Below are 19,499 nucleotides of genomic sequence, written 5' to 3' on the forward strand. Positions count from 1 at the left end.
CTTCCAGTAGATGTGAGTAGCTGAGGGATACATCCAGTCATAGTTATGCATAAATAGTCTGTGTGAAAAAGAAATGCAAGTTGTGCATATGCTTCTTTAACAGATCTATGACTACTGCTTCAGTGTTCCAGTCCCTTCAACACTAATAAACAAACCTCTCTCCCAACACACATCATGCCTGACTACTTCGGTCCTGGCTCCGTGGAACAGCCCTACAAATTCAGGTCAATTTATAAAGCCTCTTGAGTTCAATTAAAAGCACAGATACTTCTACTTCGCAGAAACAAGATACAGAAAAGATCAACCTGCTTCTTTGTTCCCTTGTGAGAAAATAGTACAGAAAGATGTGTCAATGCCTGCTCAGAATCACTAACAAAAGTAAGTTTGTGTGAAGCGAAGTTATCAGTTTGAAAATTGCTATCTACAATGCAAAGATCCGGAGACCCCATCTAGACTTACACATTTCATACAGGGTGCACTCTCACAACAGGTAGGCAAAGGAACAAGCAGAAAGCAGAAAATCCAGGCTCTCAACCATCAGGGAAATCCAGAAGCCTGCTCAGTAACACCTTCAATGGAACTAAAATAAATCACCAAGGAGACAGAGAAGGTAGAGGGGAGAACAAGTTTTAAACTCCCCAAACAGCAAGTCCTCTAGCTGGAAGCTGAGCAACAGCTACTCACTTACAGATACGTAGCTTTCAGGACCATCAGGGAAAGTTAACTTTAGAAATGGAGCCAGAAGCTGCTGTGGACACACTGTGATAATAAAAAGAACACATACTTTTCTGAGGAAAATACAACACATACAGTTATGAAATTCAGCCACTAGTCTTCCTATAGCTAAGGTTTGAGCTCATCAGAAAGGCTGACAGCTAGCTAGCTAGCGCAAAACTGCTGAGTAAGGAAATAACGAATCTGAGGGATAAAAATCAATTAGAGTTTAGTATTGTTGCACAGTTTTCTTGTACTTTAAAAATTACTATGTAATATATTGACTATAACTCTTGAAACAGTAGTACTTATTTCAGAGCACAGGATAATCTGTAAGGCTAACTATTCCTACCAAAACCTATTCCTACCAAAACACGCATGGTGGATATCAAGTCATTTTATCTAACTGAGCTGTGATTGCACGCTATACCATTAGTGAACTGAGTTCCAACAATCTCAGAACAGATCTTTGCTATTCAGACTACTAGAGACCAGAGTCTCAAAGGGTACTCAAGAATTATTCTTTTGTAACTGGTTTTAAAACATACTACTCAGCACTACTGGCCTGAAAAGTAGACAGATAACCACCTGCTGACATGAGACAGCATAAGAAAAGTAGTGAGACAGCACAAGGATTAGCAATGAAATGCTTTGGAAATAGGAAAAGAAAGCAGTTTTAAACAAAGATAATTATCAGAGGAGTTTGGCCCTTTCACCGCCCCCTGGTTTTTGACCCAGCGTATAGAGCAAAAGCCATCCACTCACAGAACAGACACAGCTAATGACGCTTTTGAAAAAAGTGCTGGTTTCACCTGTCAACTATACAGCCTCAAAATGCACCACAAATATCAGCCACACAGAAATTTCCCCACTGTGCTTACGCCAGAGTCCTTCCTTCCTTGTTCCATGCAGTTTAAAACAGATTTGTATATTAAGGACAGTTTTAAGCTTTTCCTATCTTTAGGCAAACAGTCTTTAGACTACCTTTAGTCTTATATTACAAAGAGAAATATAAGACCAAAAAGCTTTAATTTAACAACACAACCCTAGCCAGATGTTCAGTCAGCACCACTAATCCCAGCCTCACTGGTATCTGGAGCAGCACAAAGGACAAGGCCACTGTGAATGTCACCTGAAGCAGCAATGGAGGTCTTAGATTACAGGTTCTGCTCTGCAACAAAAGCTAGGCAGAAGGTCTTTTCCACTGCCTACTACAAATACACATGCCTACCAACAGTTACAGGGATGCACCCTTGCTGGAGTGACCCAATGAATATCCTAAATAACAAGTAGCTAGAGAAAGGCTACAAATTCTTAACCACATTTTTTTGTTTCTGCCTCAAATCAAGTATTGTAGCCATTTGCCTGGACATGTGATACCAGCCTGATGTTCTGACCTCATCCAAACCATAAAAGCCCAGAAGAAGAGACCATCCCTCATTCTATGTTGAAAGTAACATAATTTGCATTATTGCCTAGTCCTTCAGAGGGACATGTTTTACAGGCTTATTTATTAAGATTTCTTTATTGTCCTACAAATTGACATCAATATTGCATCATTTTTCTTATTTTTTGCCGCTTAATACTGCCCACTAACCAATACCCAATACTGCCCACTAACCGATGTCTTAATACACTAGATTTCCATCAAACTCTTAAAAAATTTTATTCCTGTAAGTCCCCATTTTTGCTCATTTTAATTTTGGGTCTTTCTCACAAAAGTGGTGTGCATCTACATCAAGTCCTTTCTTTCTCTAACTTCCCTCATGCTAACTCCAAAGAAAGAAATATTTAAAACAATAGTGCCAAAAATTCAACAGTGTTCACCTACAATGTAAGGAAGGAAAAGAACTGAGAAATCTGAACTTGGGGGGGAGGAAGATGGGTAAAATAATTTTCTCCAAGTGAGACTACATATAAACACACACAGATAACAAGTTTCGTAATTCACACAGGTATGATCAGAAAGTACTAACAGAATTTACATGGAAAAATCAAGCACCACTAACAACTGGATGAGACATTGAAGGCAGACAGAAAGCAGCTAATAAGTTAACTACAAGCCAGGTGAGCCATGGGAACTCACCACATGCACATTATTAGTCTTTCACAAATATAAAGGAGAATGCGCACATTGGAAAGTCTGGGCAGTGGCAAAACTGTCTCTGCCATGACAACTGTGACAAGTGAAGAGTACTGGCACACCACTGGGCAGGGTCTGGGATGACACAAAAAAACATCCTCACTCTAGAGCAGAAATATTAGTCCCCCAAACTAAATTAATTCTGCTGTGTTTATGTATATCACAACATTGTAATCCAAGCTGGTATTCTCCCCTCCCTGCCCCTTTTGCTCAGATTGCATTAAAAAGCAGTTGGTGACCACCACAGTCCAGCAGCAGGCCATAAGCACATTCAGCAATCAGGGCAGAATAGAAGCTTTGGCTCCGTCTCCAGCCATTGCTCTAGTGCCATGAAAGACCACAAGGTATGATATAAACGGCAGATGCCTATTTCCCCAGCATTAATGACAATTTTCTTATTTTCCCAATCTCCTCGTTAAGACTGCAAGCATGTATCCTGGCCAAAGACATGTCTCAAGGAGACGCATTTGGCTGGCATTTTGGTAAATCCCAGGAAGCCATGTAACATACCTATTAGTGCATACGAGAGGAACTTATTCACAGAGGTGAGGGCCAATCCAGTTATGGGGCCTGTAGTGTCTTCAGAACGGATTACTTCCAGGAAAGGCCGAAGAAAGATGTTGGGTTCAATTTCAGATAGCTCTGTTAAAATAAAAAAAATTTAAAAGAGACATTAAATTAGGATTCATTAGGATTAATTTTCTCTTTAAGAATCTACAGCAAGCTTAATCTCAGAGGAAAGAGGCCTGCAATAGTTTAGTTTCAGAAGGCTGGTGGGAAGGCCAGGGTTACTTTTAAATAAATATATACACATACACATATGTATACGTATATATTTTTAAAAGCAATGGTTTGTGAAGTTCACTTTCTTATGAACTTCAAAACACCCTTCTGTAGCCTTCTAAAACAAATCCTATTCTAAGAACACTCTGTAAACACCACAGAGCCACTGCTACCTAAATTCATGCTTTAACTAATTGGCAGATACGGTTGTGTTTTCCTAGTACTCCTGGAATTGTGTGATCACATGAACTATACAGACCCTGCCCCACCTTCCGCCACTTCTGTAACATCCTACTACACGTACAGCCTCACACTAATCACGTGCATAGTACAAATACACAACCAGGTTAGTTGGATCTCTTGCAGCTCTTTGCCTGAATACAAATTGCATTTCTGCAACACTAGAAGTTTGCTTGGCAAAGACAGGAAAAAACACAAGATAAACAAATTTAAAAACTCTTCTGTCTTGTTCTCAGAATACCTGTATAAGCCTCTCAACCAAAGAAGAAAAAAGGGCATTCTTCTCTACTTGCTGCTTTGGACAGCAAGTATCATCTCTAAAGCTGCAATACAAGAAGGCAGATGCACTGAGCTGTTGAGCTGGAGAAAGAACAACTAACAAGCTTCCTAAACTTTAAGATGATCAATGGAAGCTTTGGGAATGAAAAAGAAATACAAAAAAGGATAGCCAGAACTAGGGAAAGCGACAAAAAAACACCAAAAAAACTCCAACCAAAACAAACAAACCCAAACAAAAAACCCAACACAAGGAATCAAGATAAGAGGAGTCCTGAGGATTTAGGAGAAAAAGCTTTAAAAAGCAGGTGAAGGCAACCACAATACAGCCAGTACACAAGCAAAGAAGAGTGTATTAGAAGTAACTTGGATAATCCTGAGACCAGAAATATTTAAGTACAAACATTTGGCTCAATTTGCTGAAACCTACATTTTATTCCTAATAAAAGTTAACAAGTCTAATTGCTAATAGTGTCACAGGAACACTGGCATTTATATTCTTGATAATACAATATTGCACTTAGCTGTCATACGAGCTTCTTTGAGGCGGGGGAGAAAAAAAGCCTGTAATTCCTGAATCCTTAGACAAGCTGCTGCTTTTCTGTTTACCAACATAACTCAATTATTTTACTTTAAAAAAAAAAACCAAAACAAAACAACACAAAAACAAAAACAAAAACCCAAGCCCTCCTGATTCTAAGGTAAGTGAAATTCCATTTTATCATAGTTCCTATTGAAAAGCCTGAAGTGTCAAAGTAAAAAGCCTATCAGAAAGCATGTTAACATAACTGTGACAAATTATGGTGAGGAAGCAAAGGAGGAAGAATAATGCAGGTGTTTTTGTTTTAAATAGCTAAGACCATGGAGAGCAACATCAAAGTGCAATAGTTTTGCTGTTAACTAAAGCAAAACTGCAATTAAAAAAAGGAACTTTGGGAATCGTTATGCAGTCTCTTACCTTTCAGCCACCAGTTCAATTCAGGCCAACACCACTAACTTGTGAGAGGTTAAAAGGAACGTGATGATTCAATCTTTTTGGCTTAAGAACAACTCCCCCAACTTGTCAGATAATATCCTGGTGTGACATTACAATTGTGTCACCTCTCAATAGCTCATGGAAATGCAGAGGATCATAAGACATGCTTTCATCAATGTTTATTTAAGTGTGCTTTATAGAGCGCTTGTCTGGTTACAAGCACTTGGACAACATTAAATATAGTAAGACTTCTAGGGATCAACACTCAAACTCTTCGTCCCCAAAACTGATCCCTCCTTCTATAAAACAGTCAGCACCATCATAATCCTGTCAATTCCCCCTTCAATCCAATGAGCCCCACGATGGAAAAGCTGCACCTTGACTAGTAAGAAAAATGGGACTTCAGCAGACATACATAGCTGCACAGGTGGAATGAGATGATGAAGACAAACTTGCTAGCAGACAATACATAGGGTATCACACTCTCCATTAATCCATCTTCAGAACAATAAATAGATGTTTTCTTTACAAGAGTGGGGGGAGTTTAGTTTTTTTCTTTCCATTAAAGTTGTGAATCTTGATGTGGTTAAAGATTAGATTCCCCTGCAGTCTAACTGAAATTCCCAACTTACATAAAGATCACAAAATGGCTTGTCATAGCTTGTCATCCTAACCATAGTTAGGATTTAACTTAGGCACATACTGTTGATTACACAGCAACTCTGGCCAGCTTCCCTGATATTCAGAGATTCTAGCTTTTATGGTAACACAGCATTTTACATTAAGCTCTCTGAAACTGATTGTGTACGCTGTAAAACTGTTTCAGACTGGATAGCTGGTGCTGTGTTATGGAAAAGAATTATAAAAATATACTAAACAAGAAGAGAGTATTTTTAGTGCAAGACTCGCCCACTAAAGGACTACTGTGTGAAAGATCTGAATATCAGTGAAACACCGATCACACTGCGAATTGTTTGCATCTGAGGAGTATTCACTTGATTACTACAATGAGCTCTTCTTACCAGCAGCATTTGCAGGCATTGAGGACTTACAGGGGTCACTAGCTCCCTTTTCAAAGCAGAACTCAATCTTGGTAGCAGGGCTTGCTTCAATAGGAAGATTGGGAGCACAGAAAAACACTCATACTTGTCTTGCTATACCCTGTCTTGAAGCAGATTACTCTCATTGGCTGAAGTATCAGTTCAGCATCTGAAAGTGGCACTAAAGCTACTTGGAAGTTTTTAACCAAGTAAAAATGTTGCAAACAAGTCAGTAAGTCAAAGATCAATCCTTTGCTTTTAACTCAATCCTGTTGAGCTCAGTGAAGTTAGTTCAGAAGCTCTCTCCTGAAAGGTTTTCGTAGCCTTGTATCCTGAACGTGGCAGTGTCCAGAACCAACCTGCCAGCCCTTTCAGATCAGTAACTGCAACTGCAAGGTGCACTCCATGCTACCTTTTACTACCAGAGTTCAAATTTGATCTAGAGCACAGAACAGTAGGAACTGAATAACGCTCTTTTCACAATACTTTGGTAAGGTAGGACCACAGTCTTTAAAGGGAATTGTTCTGCCCAGCAAGTTAAAACTTCATGAAAGAGACATTACATGAAGTCTTGATCTTTTCTGGCACCTAACTTTAATAGCAATGCCATACTCTCCTGAAAATATCTAAGAACCTCAGAAAGGGCAGTAATATCAATTATAACTTTAATAATTCCTTTGCCAAAACAAAGGCTATATAAAGTAAATATTGAATGTTTGGAAGTACATACTTGAACTTTTATAAAAGCTTTCTAAAAAAAGCCGCTCTGATTTTTCAGCTCTCTGGTTCTTGCTCTGCTAGATTCAGGTTCAGGCATTACAAGCGAGGAAACCATAACCAGTGAGAGGCTTGAGAACTGCTGATAGAGATGTTTCTCCAAGTACATTTCCTAGCAAGAGTAACTTCTCAGTGTTTGAACTAGAAAACACGGGATGGTTCTCTGCTTAGGCAACTACTTTCAACTCTGGGGGAAAAACCAAACAAAACAAAAAACCCACCCCAAAACCCACCAGCCCTGCAAGCATGACCTCAGCCTTGGGTCTTACAAGAGGAAAAACTGAACAAGTGTCCACAAGGAGATTAAAATTTCACTAGGAATTCCTACAAGCAGCCTTCCTTTTCAATCTACCCAAGGCTAGGGAAAATTATATTAAAACATGATTAAGTCTTACATGAAGAGCCTGTGCTGCTTTGGAGACCAGCTGGAAAGCACTTCCCATTCTTTTCACACAGGTCCCTTCAATGAAATTTCAGGGAATCAAACAGAGACCAGCACCAGCACTACACCCAAAAATGCTCAGCTAGCCCAAAGCAGTACATGGAGATTGAGAAGAAGGGAAAGAATATCTTAAGTAGCGTATCAGAAAGCCATCTCTTCAGGCTGGCAATTTTAATATGAGGAAGGAATTCCTTTGAGACCACAGTGCTTTCCTTCATTCATCCTATGGATTATTTGCACTTAGACACACATGTCTATAAAGATATTTAAACAACTAATTCATGTTTAAGCACCTAACTCCCATTTCAGCAATCCCATCCAGCCATTCTGGCACTTCAGCAAACAAGCTGCATCAGACCTCCGGCATCCCCTTTCTCCTGAAGTACAGGAGCAGGTCCCCCTCGGAAGAGGTTTCTTATTGTTAGCACACTGTTGGCACATTCCTGATCTAAAACGCTCACATAAGCTGCTTTCTCTGGCAGTTCAACTCTTCACTCCTGAATGACTCTTATCAGGATCGGCTATGCGTTCCGAATCAGAGTAAATGAACGAGAAAAAATTGTTTATGACAAGTTATTTCAACATCATTTGTCCCCAGGACAGGCAACTGCAACCCAAACCACATGACCTGGACTCCTCTTATGCAGCAGCTGTTGGCCTTTGACGCCCAGCCTTCAGAAAGGCTGTCTCAGTTGTATCCCACGCGCCTCTCCAATGCAGACAAGCTCAGACAAGAGCAATGCTTCAAGCATGTGCTATTACCTTCCCTGCTGTACAATGAACAGGCATCCTCTTTTCTTCTTAAGGTGAGAAAAAGACAAAAATAACACTGTAACAGAGCAGAAATCCAGCTCTTCAGGACTCCTGCCTAGGAGCTCAATGAGTTTATGCCACAGAAAATTGAGGTACCAGCAGGCGCTTCCTGGCTCACCCTCAAAAAGACTTTCTGCAAACACTGACCTCTGGCCTACGTGACTTCGTATGCGCTTTATTCTCAGTTCACCCACCAAATACCAAAACATTTTGTCTTTTCACCCAAGGATGAGCAGTCCCTGCAGTCTCCCTCAGCAAGTTAGATAGAAGAAAAGTTACAAGGAAAAAGGACAAAATTGTACTTGCCTTTTAAGAAACATCTGAAAGTATTGAGTAGCCATACTCTTCAGATTTTCAAAAACATTTCTGAAGTCTTAAGTGCTGGAATAAATACTGGCTTAATCTCATCCAGATCAAAATGTAGGATTACAGGGAAAGGAGAAATGCCTTTGAGTTAGTCCTGTGATTATCTGTTGGTTAATTTAGAGATTAACAAATCTAGCGAACAGAACTACAGTAACTTGTTCCTCTCTAAAAATTTGCAGAGCTTGAATTTGCTTTACATAGAGTCAGTTAGGTAACAGCCACAGAACGGTATATGCATATTGGTTCTAGGTCTTTTGGCAAAACTACAATTTCAGCAGCTCTACAGCTGATGAGTGGAGGCAGCGCACGTTTCACCACTCGAAAACAAATTCTCCAGACTCACTGGAACACGTCACCCTACACCTGCAATGAAAGACATGCCCTCATTTCTTCTAGCTAGGAAGTTTAGTCTAACATTTAGCTCCAGTTCACTAATGGACAATTAATGTAGGGCAAGAAGTGTAAAAAAGCTAAGCTAGATGATCCGCATTCATTTGTTCCTGAACGTATGTTCCCCTCTGCACAGTCCTGGTACAGTCAAGGTTTCAAGTGAAAAGAATCCTCTGCCATCTCTCTCTCTCTCCCAAAGGGGTTTTTGTTGTTGTTTTGGTCTTGTTTTTCTTGCAAGGTCTAGACCAGCCCTTGCAGCATGGTGCAATGCATAGCACATTTCTAGAGATTTTCTTATCGGAAATGAGAACAGATTGCTACTTATATAGTCTGACCTAGCAGCTAATGCGATCAGAGAAATCTCTAGTCCTACTTCCTAAAAATGATGGCAATGTCCACTAAACTTGATAAATGAGAGGTCATCAAAAAGAGCAGACACCTGACATTCCCTACAGGTTCCCAAAATATCATTGTCTTATCCCAACCTAAGCTCTTAATAGATGAAGAGAACTGGGTTCTGACAGCTAGGGAGAAGCTGAGGAGCCAGGAGCCTACATGCTAGTTTCCAGAACACATAAATACTGCAAGCTATTTTAAAAGGTTGCTGCGATTGCACAACACAGCATACAAGCTCACCGTGGGATGTGTGGAAGCAAGCTTTGTGTATCTCTGAAATCAATACTTCACTATAGTAAGTGTTACCAAAAGCTTTACATATGATAGAAGTAAACATAGGCCCCAAATTAAGGATATTCAAGCCAATGAAGGAGAAGTGAGAATTAACTGCGATCCTTTTCAGTATGCCTGTAAAATATACTCTTCAAAGCTAATTCCCTGTGAATTAAAGTGGTCATTCAGGGGCCCAGGCCCACCATATCAAGAGGGAAACAGTGCCATTCACAGCCACACATGAACGCAAGGCTGGAATTACAAATGCAGTTTGACAGGGGGAACCCAGAGCTGTCAAGCCTGTTCTGTTTGCCCAATTTCATTACAATGGCACAAATGCTTTCATTTGTCACACTCCAGCTTCATGTGTTTATCTCCCTTTCATTAAACATGACTTTAACAAATGATTGTTCCATAGTGCCAAGATCTCAAGTGCCCCTCAGAACTGAGATTTTTATTTTGGGGAAGGATGACAGAATGCATACTGAGCATTTGACTCTTGATATCCTCTGGTCAGGGTGGCATAAATTCAACTGAAATATTGGCTCCTATAGGAATTATTTACATCTACCAGTGAAGCAGGAGCATTGCCAGTCCCTCCAGTGTTAGCCATTAGTTAACAGGGGTTTCATCTGATGCCATGCTTCAAATTCAGCTGTTCTGACTGCCCATTAAAAATTCCTGGGCATTTTTTCGTAAGCAGGTACTTGCTAGAATATCTTCAGCCAAAATTACACTGAAAACTCCAGCTGTGTCTCCATTGTTATTCCAAGTGCTTTTCACCTAGCCATAGTATTCTGTTCCAGAGGGAGTGATATTATGAGAAGTAGAAGATACTCACTTCATTCACAAGGAAAACAAATGCCATCAACAGGAAGTATGGAGCTACACAAAGTGCAAGCTTTCATGGCTTCTATCCAGATGGACTTAAAGTACAGACACAGCTACTCACTTCTTGAATTTTTAACACCAGTCACACAGATTGCTGGGTGCAGAAAGAAATTAAATTGTTGGGATAGCAGCTTATTTCAAAAGTTAAAGTTGTTTAATTCTGCTCTTATTTCTTAGCACTGAGGAGACAGCACAGATGGGAATAACTGCATCTTGACAAACTTTTTTCTGAGTTATGGTTGACATGTATTAGCCAGAGGTCATATTCAAAAGGCTCTGCATCAAAACAAGAATAGCTCTTAAAGTGAACTGAGGGGTAATTTGGCATAGCAAGGTTGAAGGTCACCAGGAGAAGACCTTGCTATGAATCCTAGAGTATTTCCTCCCACTCTGTGACCTGAATACCTCTGAAAGGACCATAACTATTCTGATGAAAGGCAACAAATCAATTAACTCTACATAGTAAAAGGCTACTGTTTCCAAATTGGTCTCCCATGAGTGTGTTTATTGCCAGTGTGAACAGTAATACCCATCTACCTTTAAGTGTAATTTCAATGCTAACCTATACTTGTTTTCTTGAAACCCTTCCTCCTGTGTCATAGTAGAGGATAAGCACTAGAGCAACATGTGACTACGCTAGCAAATTCCAGAGAAAGATTAGATCAAGGCCCATGGTTTGTAAAGCCACATACGGAAATTCAAAATTACTTAAATAAATTTTGATCTCCGTTATAGAAAGGCCGATTGCTCTCAGGGAAAGGAGATGGGGGAATACAGCTGACCTGAGCCTCTGATAGGTTCTGGAATATACAACTACTTTTGTGGCTTTTTCAGACAGATGCAAGCTCTAAACTGTTAGTGCCCATGGTAATGGCACTTAATCCTACTCCAGAAAACTGAACTCCTCAATAGCTCTACAAAAACTAATTTGAGATCCTACCCCTTTCTGAAGGGTTTTTTTTCCCCATGGGTGTAAGTTACTTAACATGAAGCTCTGAACAACTTCCAGGGAAAAGAAATCAACCTTCCGATACACCTACAAGGAAAAAGTCCTTCAGTAAGCTAAATGGCAATGAGTTTCACAGGTAACTGGAAGTTTAACATCTATTCTTTAAAAAAAGAAAACATCTCATAACAACAGGGTAAGTGAAATGCAGGTAAGCTTCACCTTTTGTCTCTGTTTAGAAGCAGCTGAAATTGTTTTGAAAGATTTCTTACAGAAAATCACCACGCACATGACAACAGCCAGTTCTTGTGATGAACCTGAACCAGCTCTGAGCTTCAGAACCCACGAGCACTCCTCTGATGCAACGACATTCAACTCTAAATGAAATTACTAAACCAAACTAAACCAAAGCAAAAAGCAGTCATCCCATGACAAATTCATCTGCCCTTGACCAAACGCTGATAGTTATTGATCTTGCTGCTGTTGTGAATTAGGGCCACGTTTCCCAAGGTTCTCTCCTAATACGAGAAAGAGAGCATGGTTACTCTAACAAGGCCGACTAGGCTAAATGAAACCTATGGGGAATTGCATTGCACACTGCCAAGTCAGAGGATGGACTGATCCATCCATCTTACTGACAGCATGAGTTCGATGTATGTCAAGTTTAAGCACTCTTTTTCCTCTCTAAAAGAAATTGGCACATGTCGAAGGAAGAGCAATTAGGTTGTGACACTCTACAGAACTCTATTCAGTCACTGGACTTGCTTCACTATGGTATTTTATACTTCTTGCACGGTACCAGGCCCAAACTAAGTAGGCAATTTAAAAGCCCAGGAGAAATTAAAACTTCTTCCCTGGTATTTTAAAGCACAGCAATTCTCCACAGCTTTGTGTGTCTACCACACTATGAATAGCTCTCTCATTGCAAATTCACCATGCTGTGAAAAGGAAAGCTTCACTATTTCTAAGAGGCTGGAGAAAAAGATTACAGTTTTATCATCAATTAGCTGCCTGGACATTACCCCGTTCTGTTTACCCCTTCCTCAAGGGAAGCTCATGAGTGCCAAGGGGAAAAATTAAACGGAAATTGAAGAACAACAAATCCCAAACAAGCCAAGATACTTCTTGTGTTGTCAGAGAATCTAAAAAGTATCAGTGAGACAGATGAAATCCAAAGAATGAAATGAAGAAAAGCCTGATGGCCCAAGAGGAAAGAGAATCTTTTAATGAAAAAAATCTCTCCAAGGTTTAACGTACCTTGCTGTTATGATTTACACAAATTCTTCTATACAGCCTGAACCAATCTACGAGACATTGTGCTTTGCCATGTTATTACCAGAAAGTAAAGTTCCCAAGTGCTAATGGCAAGATACAATTGCCCAAAGCTCAATTACCAATGCACTAAGTTACCACAAATGCAAAATGGGAGCCTCAGGGAGAGCAGGGTGCAAAACATCATGGGAATACTAGTTTCAAGCCTACAGGGGTGGAAAAGGGACACCAGAGAACAAAAGCAAAAGGGAGAAGAGATTGGCCTGGTGGCAGTCAATCCAACTGTTGCCTTAAGACATTGCAACAGTAAAAACATTAAGCAACATTTTTTATCCCCGCAGCAATAATTAAAGCAATCAGTGTACACACAGCGTACACACACAAGCAGAAATTCAGGCTGCCTCCATTAAAAGGCAGTTCGATTCCTAGAATAATGAAAACAAGTGAATATTATGTTCTTGAGAATGGACTGGGGAAAGAAATTAATTTCTCTACGCTGCTATGCGCTAGAGCGATCTACTGATACAAGGTGCTAATGGTACACGAAGGGAAGCGGAAGCCTGAAATTTAACATGCATTTACAGTTTTTGCAACTGAAGAGATCTGTGAATGCAATTCAACTTCAGTGACCACCAAATAGGATGTATCTTAAGATGGGCATCATGGAAACAACATTACATCAGTCCCCAACTCCATCAAATACATTTTTTTCCATGTCCTGGAATCAGGTATCAGCTGTAAAACAATAAAATGTCTGTGAGGAATCAAAGTGACCTAAAAATCTATGTGAAGAAATGAAGGGATTCCATACATTCATAAAAAATTAGTTATCCTTACGGCAGCCTGGACAGAGGAATACACAGTTAGTTTCTCTACCAGTTGGGAGCCTAAGCATTATACTTCACCATATCTGAATATGAAAACAGTAATTCAGCCTCCATTAACAAAACCCATTAACTACTGGGGTCAAAGTACCATCCCAAAGGAAACAGCAAAGTTTATTAAGAGGTGAGAGGTGGAAAAGTATTTTTTGATTGCTATTCTGTCTGCTTCTCCAGACTCAGTGGATCTATATACTTAAATAGAAATGATATGCCTTCAGCAGAAAAAAGGTACAGGTAGTTCAGAATGATTCCTCTTCCAAGCAGCAAGACTTTGGTGCCATTTGGGGTTCAGCCTGAACTAGCTGTTCCCGCAGCAAGAGATGATCTTTGTTGGCAAGGTCCATAATTGGCATTCTTAAACCAAAGCTGGTATTGTTTTGGTCAAGAAAACTTGCCAAGAACACTTTTCTCTTACAGCCTACACAGTTAAATACTATTGATTTTGTTTCACTTGCACTGTCTGAAGAAGCTGATGTGACCAAAATTAAAGAATTTTAGGGGTTTCAGATTTGTGCTCTACCCAGTTCTATAAACTTATCCAGGATTTTGATGGGATTTCCATCAGGAGGTCTAAACAATGCTACAAATCCTACTTATGCTACTATTTCAGAATGCACACAAGTAAAGGTAGCCTATGAATGCAACTATTTCCATGAGGCAACATGATACTCTGAAGCACCAGACTGAGTCAAAGCTCCCTCTGCAGCACCTTTGGTCAATGATCAGTTGCAATCCAGGACAAAATTTTTCTGCTCAAATCCTTAACGTTCCCAATTTAGACAAAGTTTTTCAGGGCAGAAAGAGTCCATGTGTACACTGACAACTCATAACTCTCCTGGGAAGACTGCAAACACCAAATAAAGACTCAGGTACAGTATGGCTTGACATCGGCAACTCCATGGTCCTGCTCCCTATTGCATCAGCTTCTCTGAAGAGGTCACTTAACAGATGACAGGTAAACAGCATCCTGAGCAGCTGGCTTGTATAAGAAGTATGAGTAACTCCTTGGTATACAGGCCACTAGCACTATACCTTAAAAGAGAAAACTGGTTACAGTCTCTAAGAAAAGTGCCAAATAGATCTGTTTTAGTCTATTGCTAATGTTTTTGATCTAGTACATACCCATGACAGAAGAAACCACTAGAGTGCTTCAGAAACTGAACTGAGTGATCCTGTCCCTAACTTTATAAAGGCCACCACTGACCGCGCGCTGCCCAGCAAGAGTGATCTAAAAGCGACAGCACAGCACAAAACTTTAACTCACACAGATCAACAGGGCTGTTTGTTCAAGCCAGCCCCCGGTTCACACAGTTATGTAGGCTTCTTCAATCCCTCTCTCCTTCCCTTAGGGCACAATGCAGCCTGGCTCTCCAAGTGCAATACACAACACATACTGAACAGGTCAGTGGATACAACTCTGCTTTAACCTCTCACCCTTAGCATTTCTGCTACCATGACCTCTGGGATGGAACCATTATACTTCAACAGCATTTGTTCCCACAACTTGGTAAAAAGGCAAAGACAGAAGAATTTCCTTTTGATTTTCAAGCCTACACCTATAGAATTTGCTCTGACAGGACATAAGCACATATGCAAATAAACTGAGCATCAGATGATAGCAAGGTCCTTGATCACAGGTAGGCAAATCAGTCTACTTGTCTCCCTTTCATGCTCTTGGACAAGTCACTTCACCTCTGCTTCAATTCCTCATATAAAAAAGCCAATGTGTCCCCTTTTCAAGTGCTGTGCCATTAGATTACCTGGAAATAATCCCCAAAAAAAAGCAGCTCACAGTGACAGCAATCCCATAAAGGCTTCCTGCCCTATCATCCCATATTTCCCCAAAACCAAAAGTTAACTAAGACTCTTTGTGAAGGAAGCTATTTTTCAAGTTCATATTTAAGTTAGGGAAATATGACAAGCACTGTATAACACAAGTTAAGATCAAAATAATCTTTATAATCTATCACACAGAAAACCAGTAGTTCAGTTTGTGAAGTATCAAGGAAATTAACAGGGACATAATATAGTCACATCTAGAAACAACTTGGCAGTGCTTGGCCACTCACTTTTGGGGTGTCAGTGTTAAGGAACTTTATAAAAAAAAAAAAAAAAGGCAACTAACTTTCAGAGGACCTAGTGAATGAGAGGAAGAAAATGTACATCATTTGCTAAAAAGCAACAGTTAAACAGCTAGTAAATTCTCACAGCCTTGTCAGAATGAAACCACTTGACACAGAGCAGCATTTTGTTTAGCTTTGAGGCCAGTGGTTAAAACCAGAAAGTGACTCTAGGTAACAGAAGGACTTCGAGGGCCCTTCCAAAAACTTGGGATGAAATCCCAAAGCTCTGGGAGAGCAAGGCGAGCACCTGTTTTCCTGAACAGTCAATTTTTTTTATGCTGCATACTTTACACAGAAGCTGCATTATTCTGGAGAAGCTGCATTCCAGCCAAAAGTGCACAGTTAATGTTTTTTGCAGCCCCCAGCCTCCAGTGATGGATGACCATTTTATAATGAAATACTTTATGCTCAATCAACTTACAAATAACGGATGTTTTATCACACTGAATTAAAAAGAAAGTTTTTAACAAAAAAAAAAAAAAAAAACAAACCAACAACAGACAAGAGGATTAGTGATGAGCAGAAGCAAAAGTTATTCCTGTTAAGGGTGGCTAAAAAAATCCAACTGATGTATCACTTTAACTCTTTCACTGCTCTCCAATAACAAGTGGAAATGATGCATGAGCTATTATTTGCTCTGAAAACACCTACACGTAAGTCCTGGTCCAGACTATTGAGACATGAGAATATAAGGCTTCTACAAAAAGGTTTTGGTCTGTAACGTCTCAATTAGGTTTCCAAAAAGCTAAGGCTAACAACTAAGCACTCTCTGAAGATAAACCCTTCAAAATACTTTAATCTCTCATGCCCATTCAGTATTACAAAAATCATTCCTCAGACACCCCTTAATCAGCTGTGGGTTTTTCTCCCGCCTAGCACTGCTTCCACCTGTCAATGCTGAGTGATAAACCAGAGAAGTAAATGCCCCGCGCTCAAAGACTACTGCAATTTCTAGATCAAGGTTTGGAACCAAACATCCAAATTCAACTTATTAAAGACTCAGTGCTTGCTGTTATACCACAACTGTTACTGTTGTTACACACTACAGGTCAAGAAACCCCAGAACTTACACGGCCCTATTTGAATCAATACTAGGTCTTGAAAAAGCCCACAGCAGAAGCCCTCACTGTGCCTTTTCTCCCAAATAGCACATGAAAAAGTCTCTATTCTAGTCCAAACATGCCAGAATGTCTCTTCATTCTCATATTACCTTACACTTTTAGGAAAAGAGTATCTTCTAATAGGAATAAAGCAACGGAAGAATGCAGAAGAGTATGAGATGCAGTGGACACAAGCTGCAATAAGGGAAATGCCAATTAGATACTGTGAAAGACATTTTCTAAAGAAGGGTGGTCAAACACCTGAACAGTTTGCCCAGAGAAGTTGTGGGAGCTCCACCCCTGGAGATATTCAGAATTCAGCTGGCTCTAACCCTGAACACAACCCCATTTCCAAGCTGGTCCTGCTTTCAGAAGGGGATTGGAGCAGATGACCTCCAGAGGTCTCTTCCTACCTAAATTATTCCAGTTCTGACTTGTGCTTACCAGAAACAAAAAAAAGCCTCTGACATTGTATGTTATGAATGTAGCCACTCTAACATTCACTGAGTGGAGGGTTTCCCTTCCCAGATCTTCTACTGGTTAGTAACAGCAATAATTAAATACAAAGCAAGAGCTCATTCCAGAACTATCCTCCCTAGAAAACATGCATGATTTTCTAAACCAGTTTTCTAAACAGAAGGTGCAGACTCAGGCTGTGACTGAACTGGGGGGGGGGGGACAAACCCCAAAACAAACAAACAAAAAAAAAACCAAAAAAAAGCCACCCCACAGTTTACCAAATTTGGGGACTTCCAAAAAACTAGCAGAAATAGAGCATGTTGCTCCTGTCTTCTTAAAAAGATACGGTATCTGCTGCAGATATTAAGGTCATCAAACAAACAGCACCTTGGTCCTGAGTCACAACTTCAGATCCAGACCAATTCCCCCAGTTGCACTGCAACCACCTCAAGTGCCACTAAGTTCAGAGTTAATTTATGGAGCCTTCACACTACTGTTTGAAGCACTGCAAATATTAATCAGCCCAAGATTTTAGTCACAAAATCAATTCTCCTCCCCTCCCCATTCCTCAGCTGAAGGCTGGCACTCAATGAATCACACCAAAGGGAGAATAGAGTTTCCAGCACCTGCTTCAGCTTTTAAGTGTCCAATTGAAACTACTGTGATCCGGCAGCAGGCAGTCTGAAGATGTCATTTTCCTGCTCTATGAAGGACTGAATCACAGTACAAAAAGAATCCAAATAGAGAAATGAGTGAAAAGAGCAGCAGCGGGCAAAGGAAGCCACAACATAACTTAATATGGCCAAAGAGCAGCTGAAGACTGCGTGCTACAAAGTACCATGTCCCCTCTACAACTGAGCATCTTATTCACGCTCTGCCTCATGATGATTACTATGGGCAGTGCTGAGTATGCATTATTTTCCACATTTCTGACAACACTCTTTCAAAGAATGGTGTACAATATGACTCAACACTGTTGTATTATTTGGAATCACTTTATTACTAGACATTATGTACTAGAGTTGTTTACCACAGTAACATGAGGATTTTAAATCTAGAAATATAAAAGAAATTCCCTCTTGAGAGGAAAATGAGCAGGTTCATTTTATACCAGCACGCTGATGGGAAGCTTCCTTCTTTTACATAAGGACACACTGATAACTCAAAAATATAATTCAAGACATACTTTTCTCATGCAGAGAAATAAAGTCAAACACATTTATTCCTCATTGTAATAGGTCTCTTAACAAATGATTGCAAAACTGAAACAAGAATATACCTACAAGCAGATTCCTTCCACAAACAGGAAAGAAACCTTCACTCTTAGCACAAGTCTGCTTCAAGACAAAAAAAAAAAAAAAAAAGGCACACTTCACCCCTGCTCAACACAGAGCATCTGTACCATTTCCCTTAAGAATGTAATTTAAGCCTAGGAGTTAGAACGGCAAAAGTCCTAAGATGAACGCAGCTTTACTGGGGTAAGAGCCTTTGCAACAGTATGGCAGCGCTCACAGTAGGTAGGCTGCACTTACAGACTACTGTCAGCAGTTTAACTTCAGTTTAGATTTGCCACTAGCATAGGGCAAAAGTGGAGGGGTGCAGGGATTGTGTAACAAGTTTGCAAAAATACAAATATCTCAATTGTTTTAAAGAAATTATTAAAAAACTCCTACATATATCACATCAACACCCAACCTTACTTAATCTTATTCTGTTTGCCAAAATGACCACTGAGATCTAATCCTTCTTCCAGCTCTCAAGGCTTCCCTGGTCACAGAAACTGCTCACTGAAATTTCCCAAAATGCTGGAGAGGCAGAAAGCAGAGTGAAGAAAGGGTTAACCCACAGCTGGGAGAAAGTTTCCCTGGAAAATTGGAACACATGCTGTGGCTGTGACTAAATTTCACACTGGTTCTGTTGAGTACAAACATCCACAACTGTGTGCATTTGAGAGAGTCGGAGAAAAAGAAATGCTCCTTATATATTAGCTTCACCTGCTAGGTTCCTTCAAATGGATAATGACATGCTCTAGGGAACAGCAGAATCCTTCAGATTCACTTCACATTTCAAGCAGAGATGAGGTGCCAAGGAGTGTGGGGGGGGATGTAATAAATGGAAGGAAGTAGTCCTTCCCTTCCCTGCTCCCACATTTTTTGGAACATACTGGAAAGTCAAGGCTATGGTCTGGCAGAGCT

At 40.1% G+C, this 19,499-nt stretch overlaps 1 protein-coding gene across 4 annotated transcripts in view; it reads right to left on the reverse strand.

Annotated features, from left to right (window-relative positions):
• Positions 1-19,499, reverse strand: part of GBF1 (golgi brefeldin A resistant guanine nucleotide exchange factor 1) — a 111,056-nt gene that overhangs the window by 42,966 nt on the left and 48,591 nt on the right. For all 4 annotated transcript variants that reach the window (XM_075505026.1, XM_075505023.1, XM_075505025.1 and 1 more), the window contains one exon: positions 3,368-3,499. In XM_075505026.1, coding sequence (XP_075361141.1) covers positions 3,368-3,499 — 132 coding nt within the window. The remainder of the gene's footprint in view (positions 1-3,367; positions 3,500-19,499) is intronic.

The sequence above is a fragment of the Mycteria americana genome, chromosome 6, assembly GCF_035582795.1.
Source record: "Mycteria americana isolate JAX WOST 10 ecotype Jacksonville Zoo and Gardens chromosome 6, USCA_MyAme_1.0, whole genome shotgun sequence".
NCBI classification, from domain to species: domain Eukaryota; kingdom Metazoa; phylum Chordata; class Aves; order Ciconiiformes; family Ciconiidae; genus Mycteria; species Mycteria americana.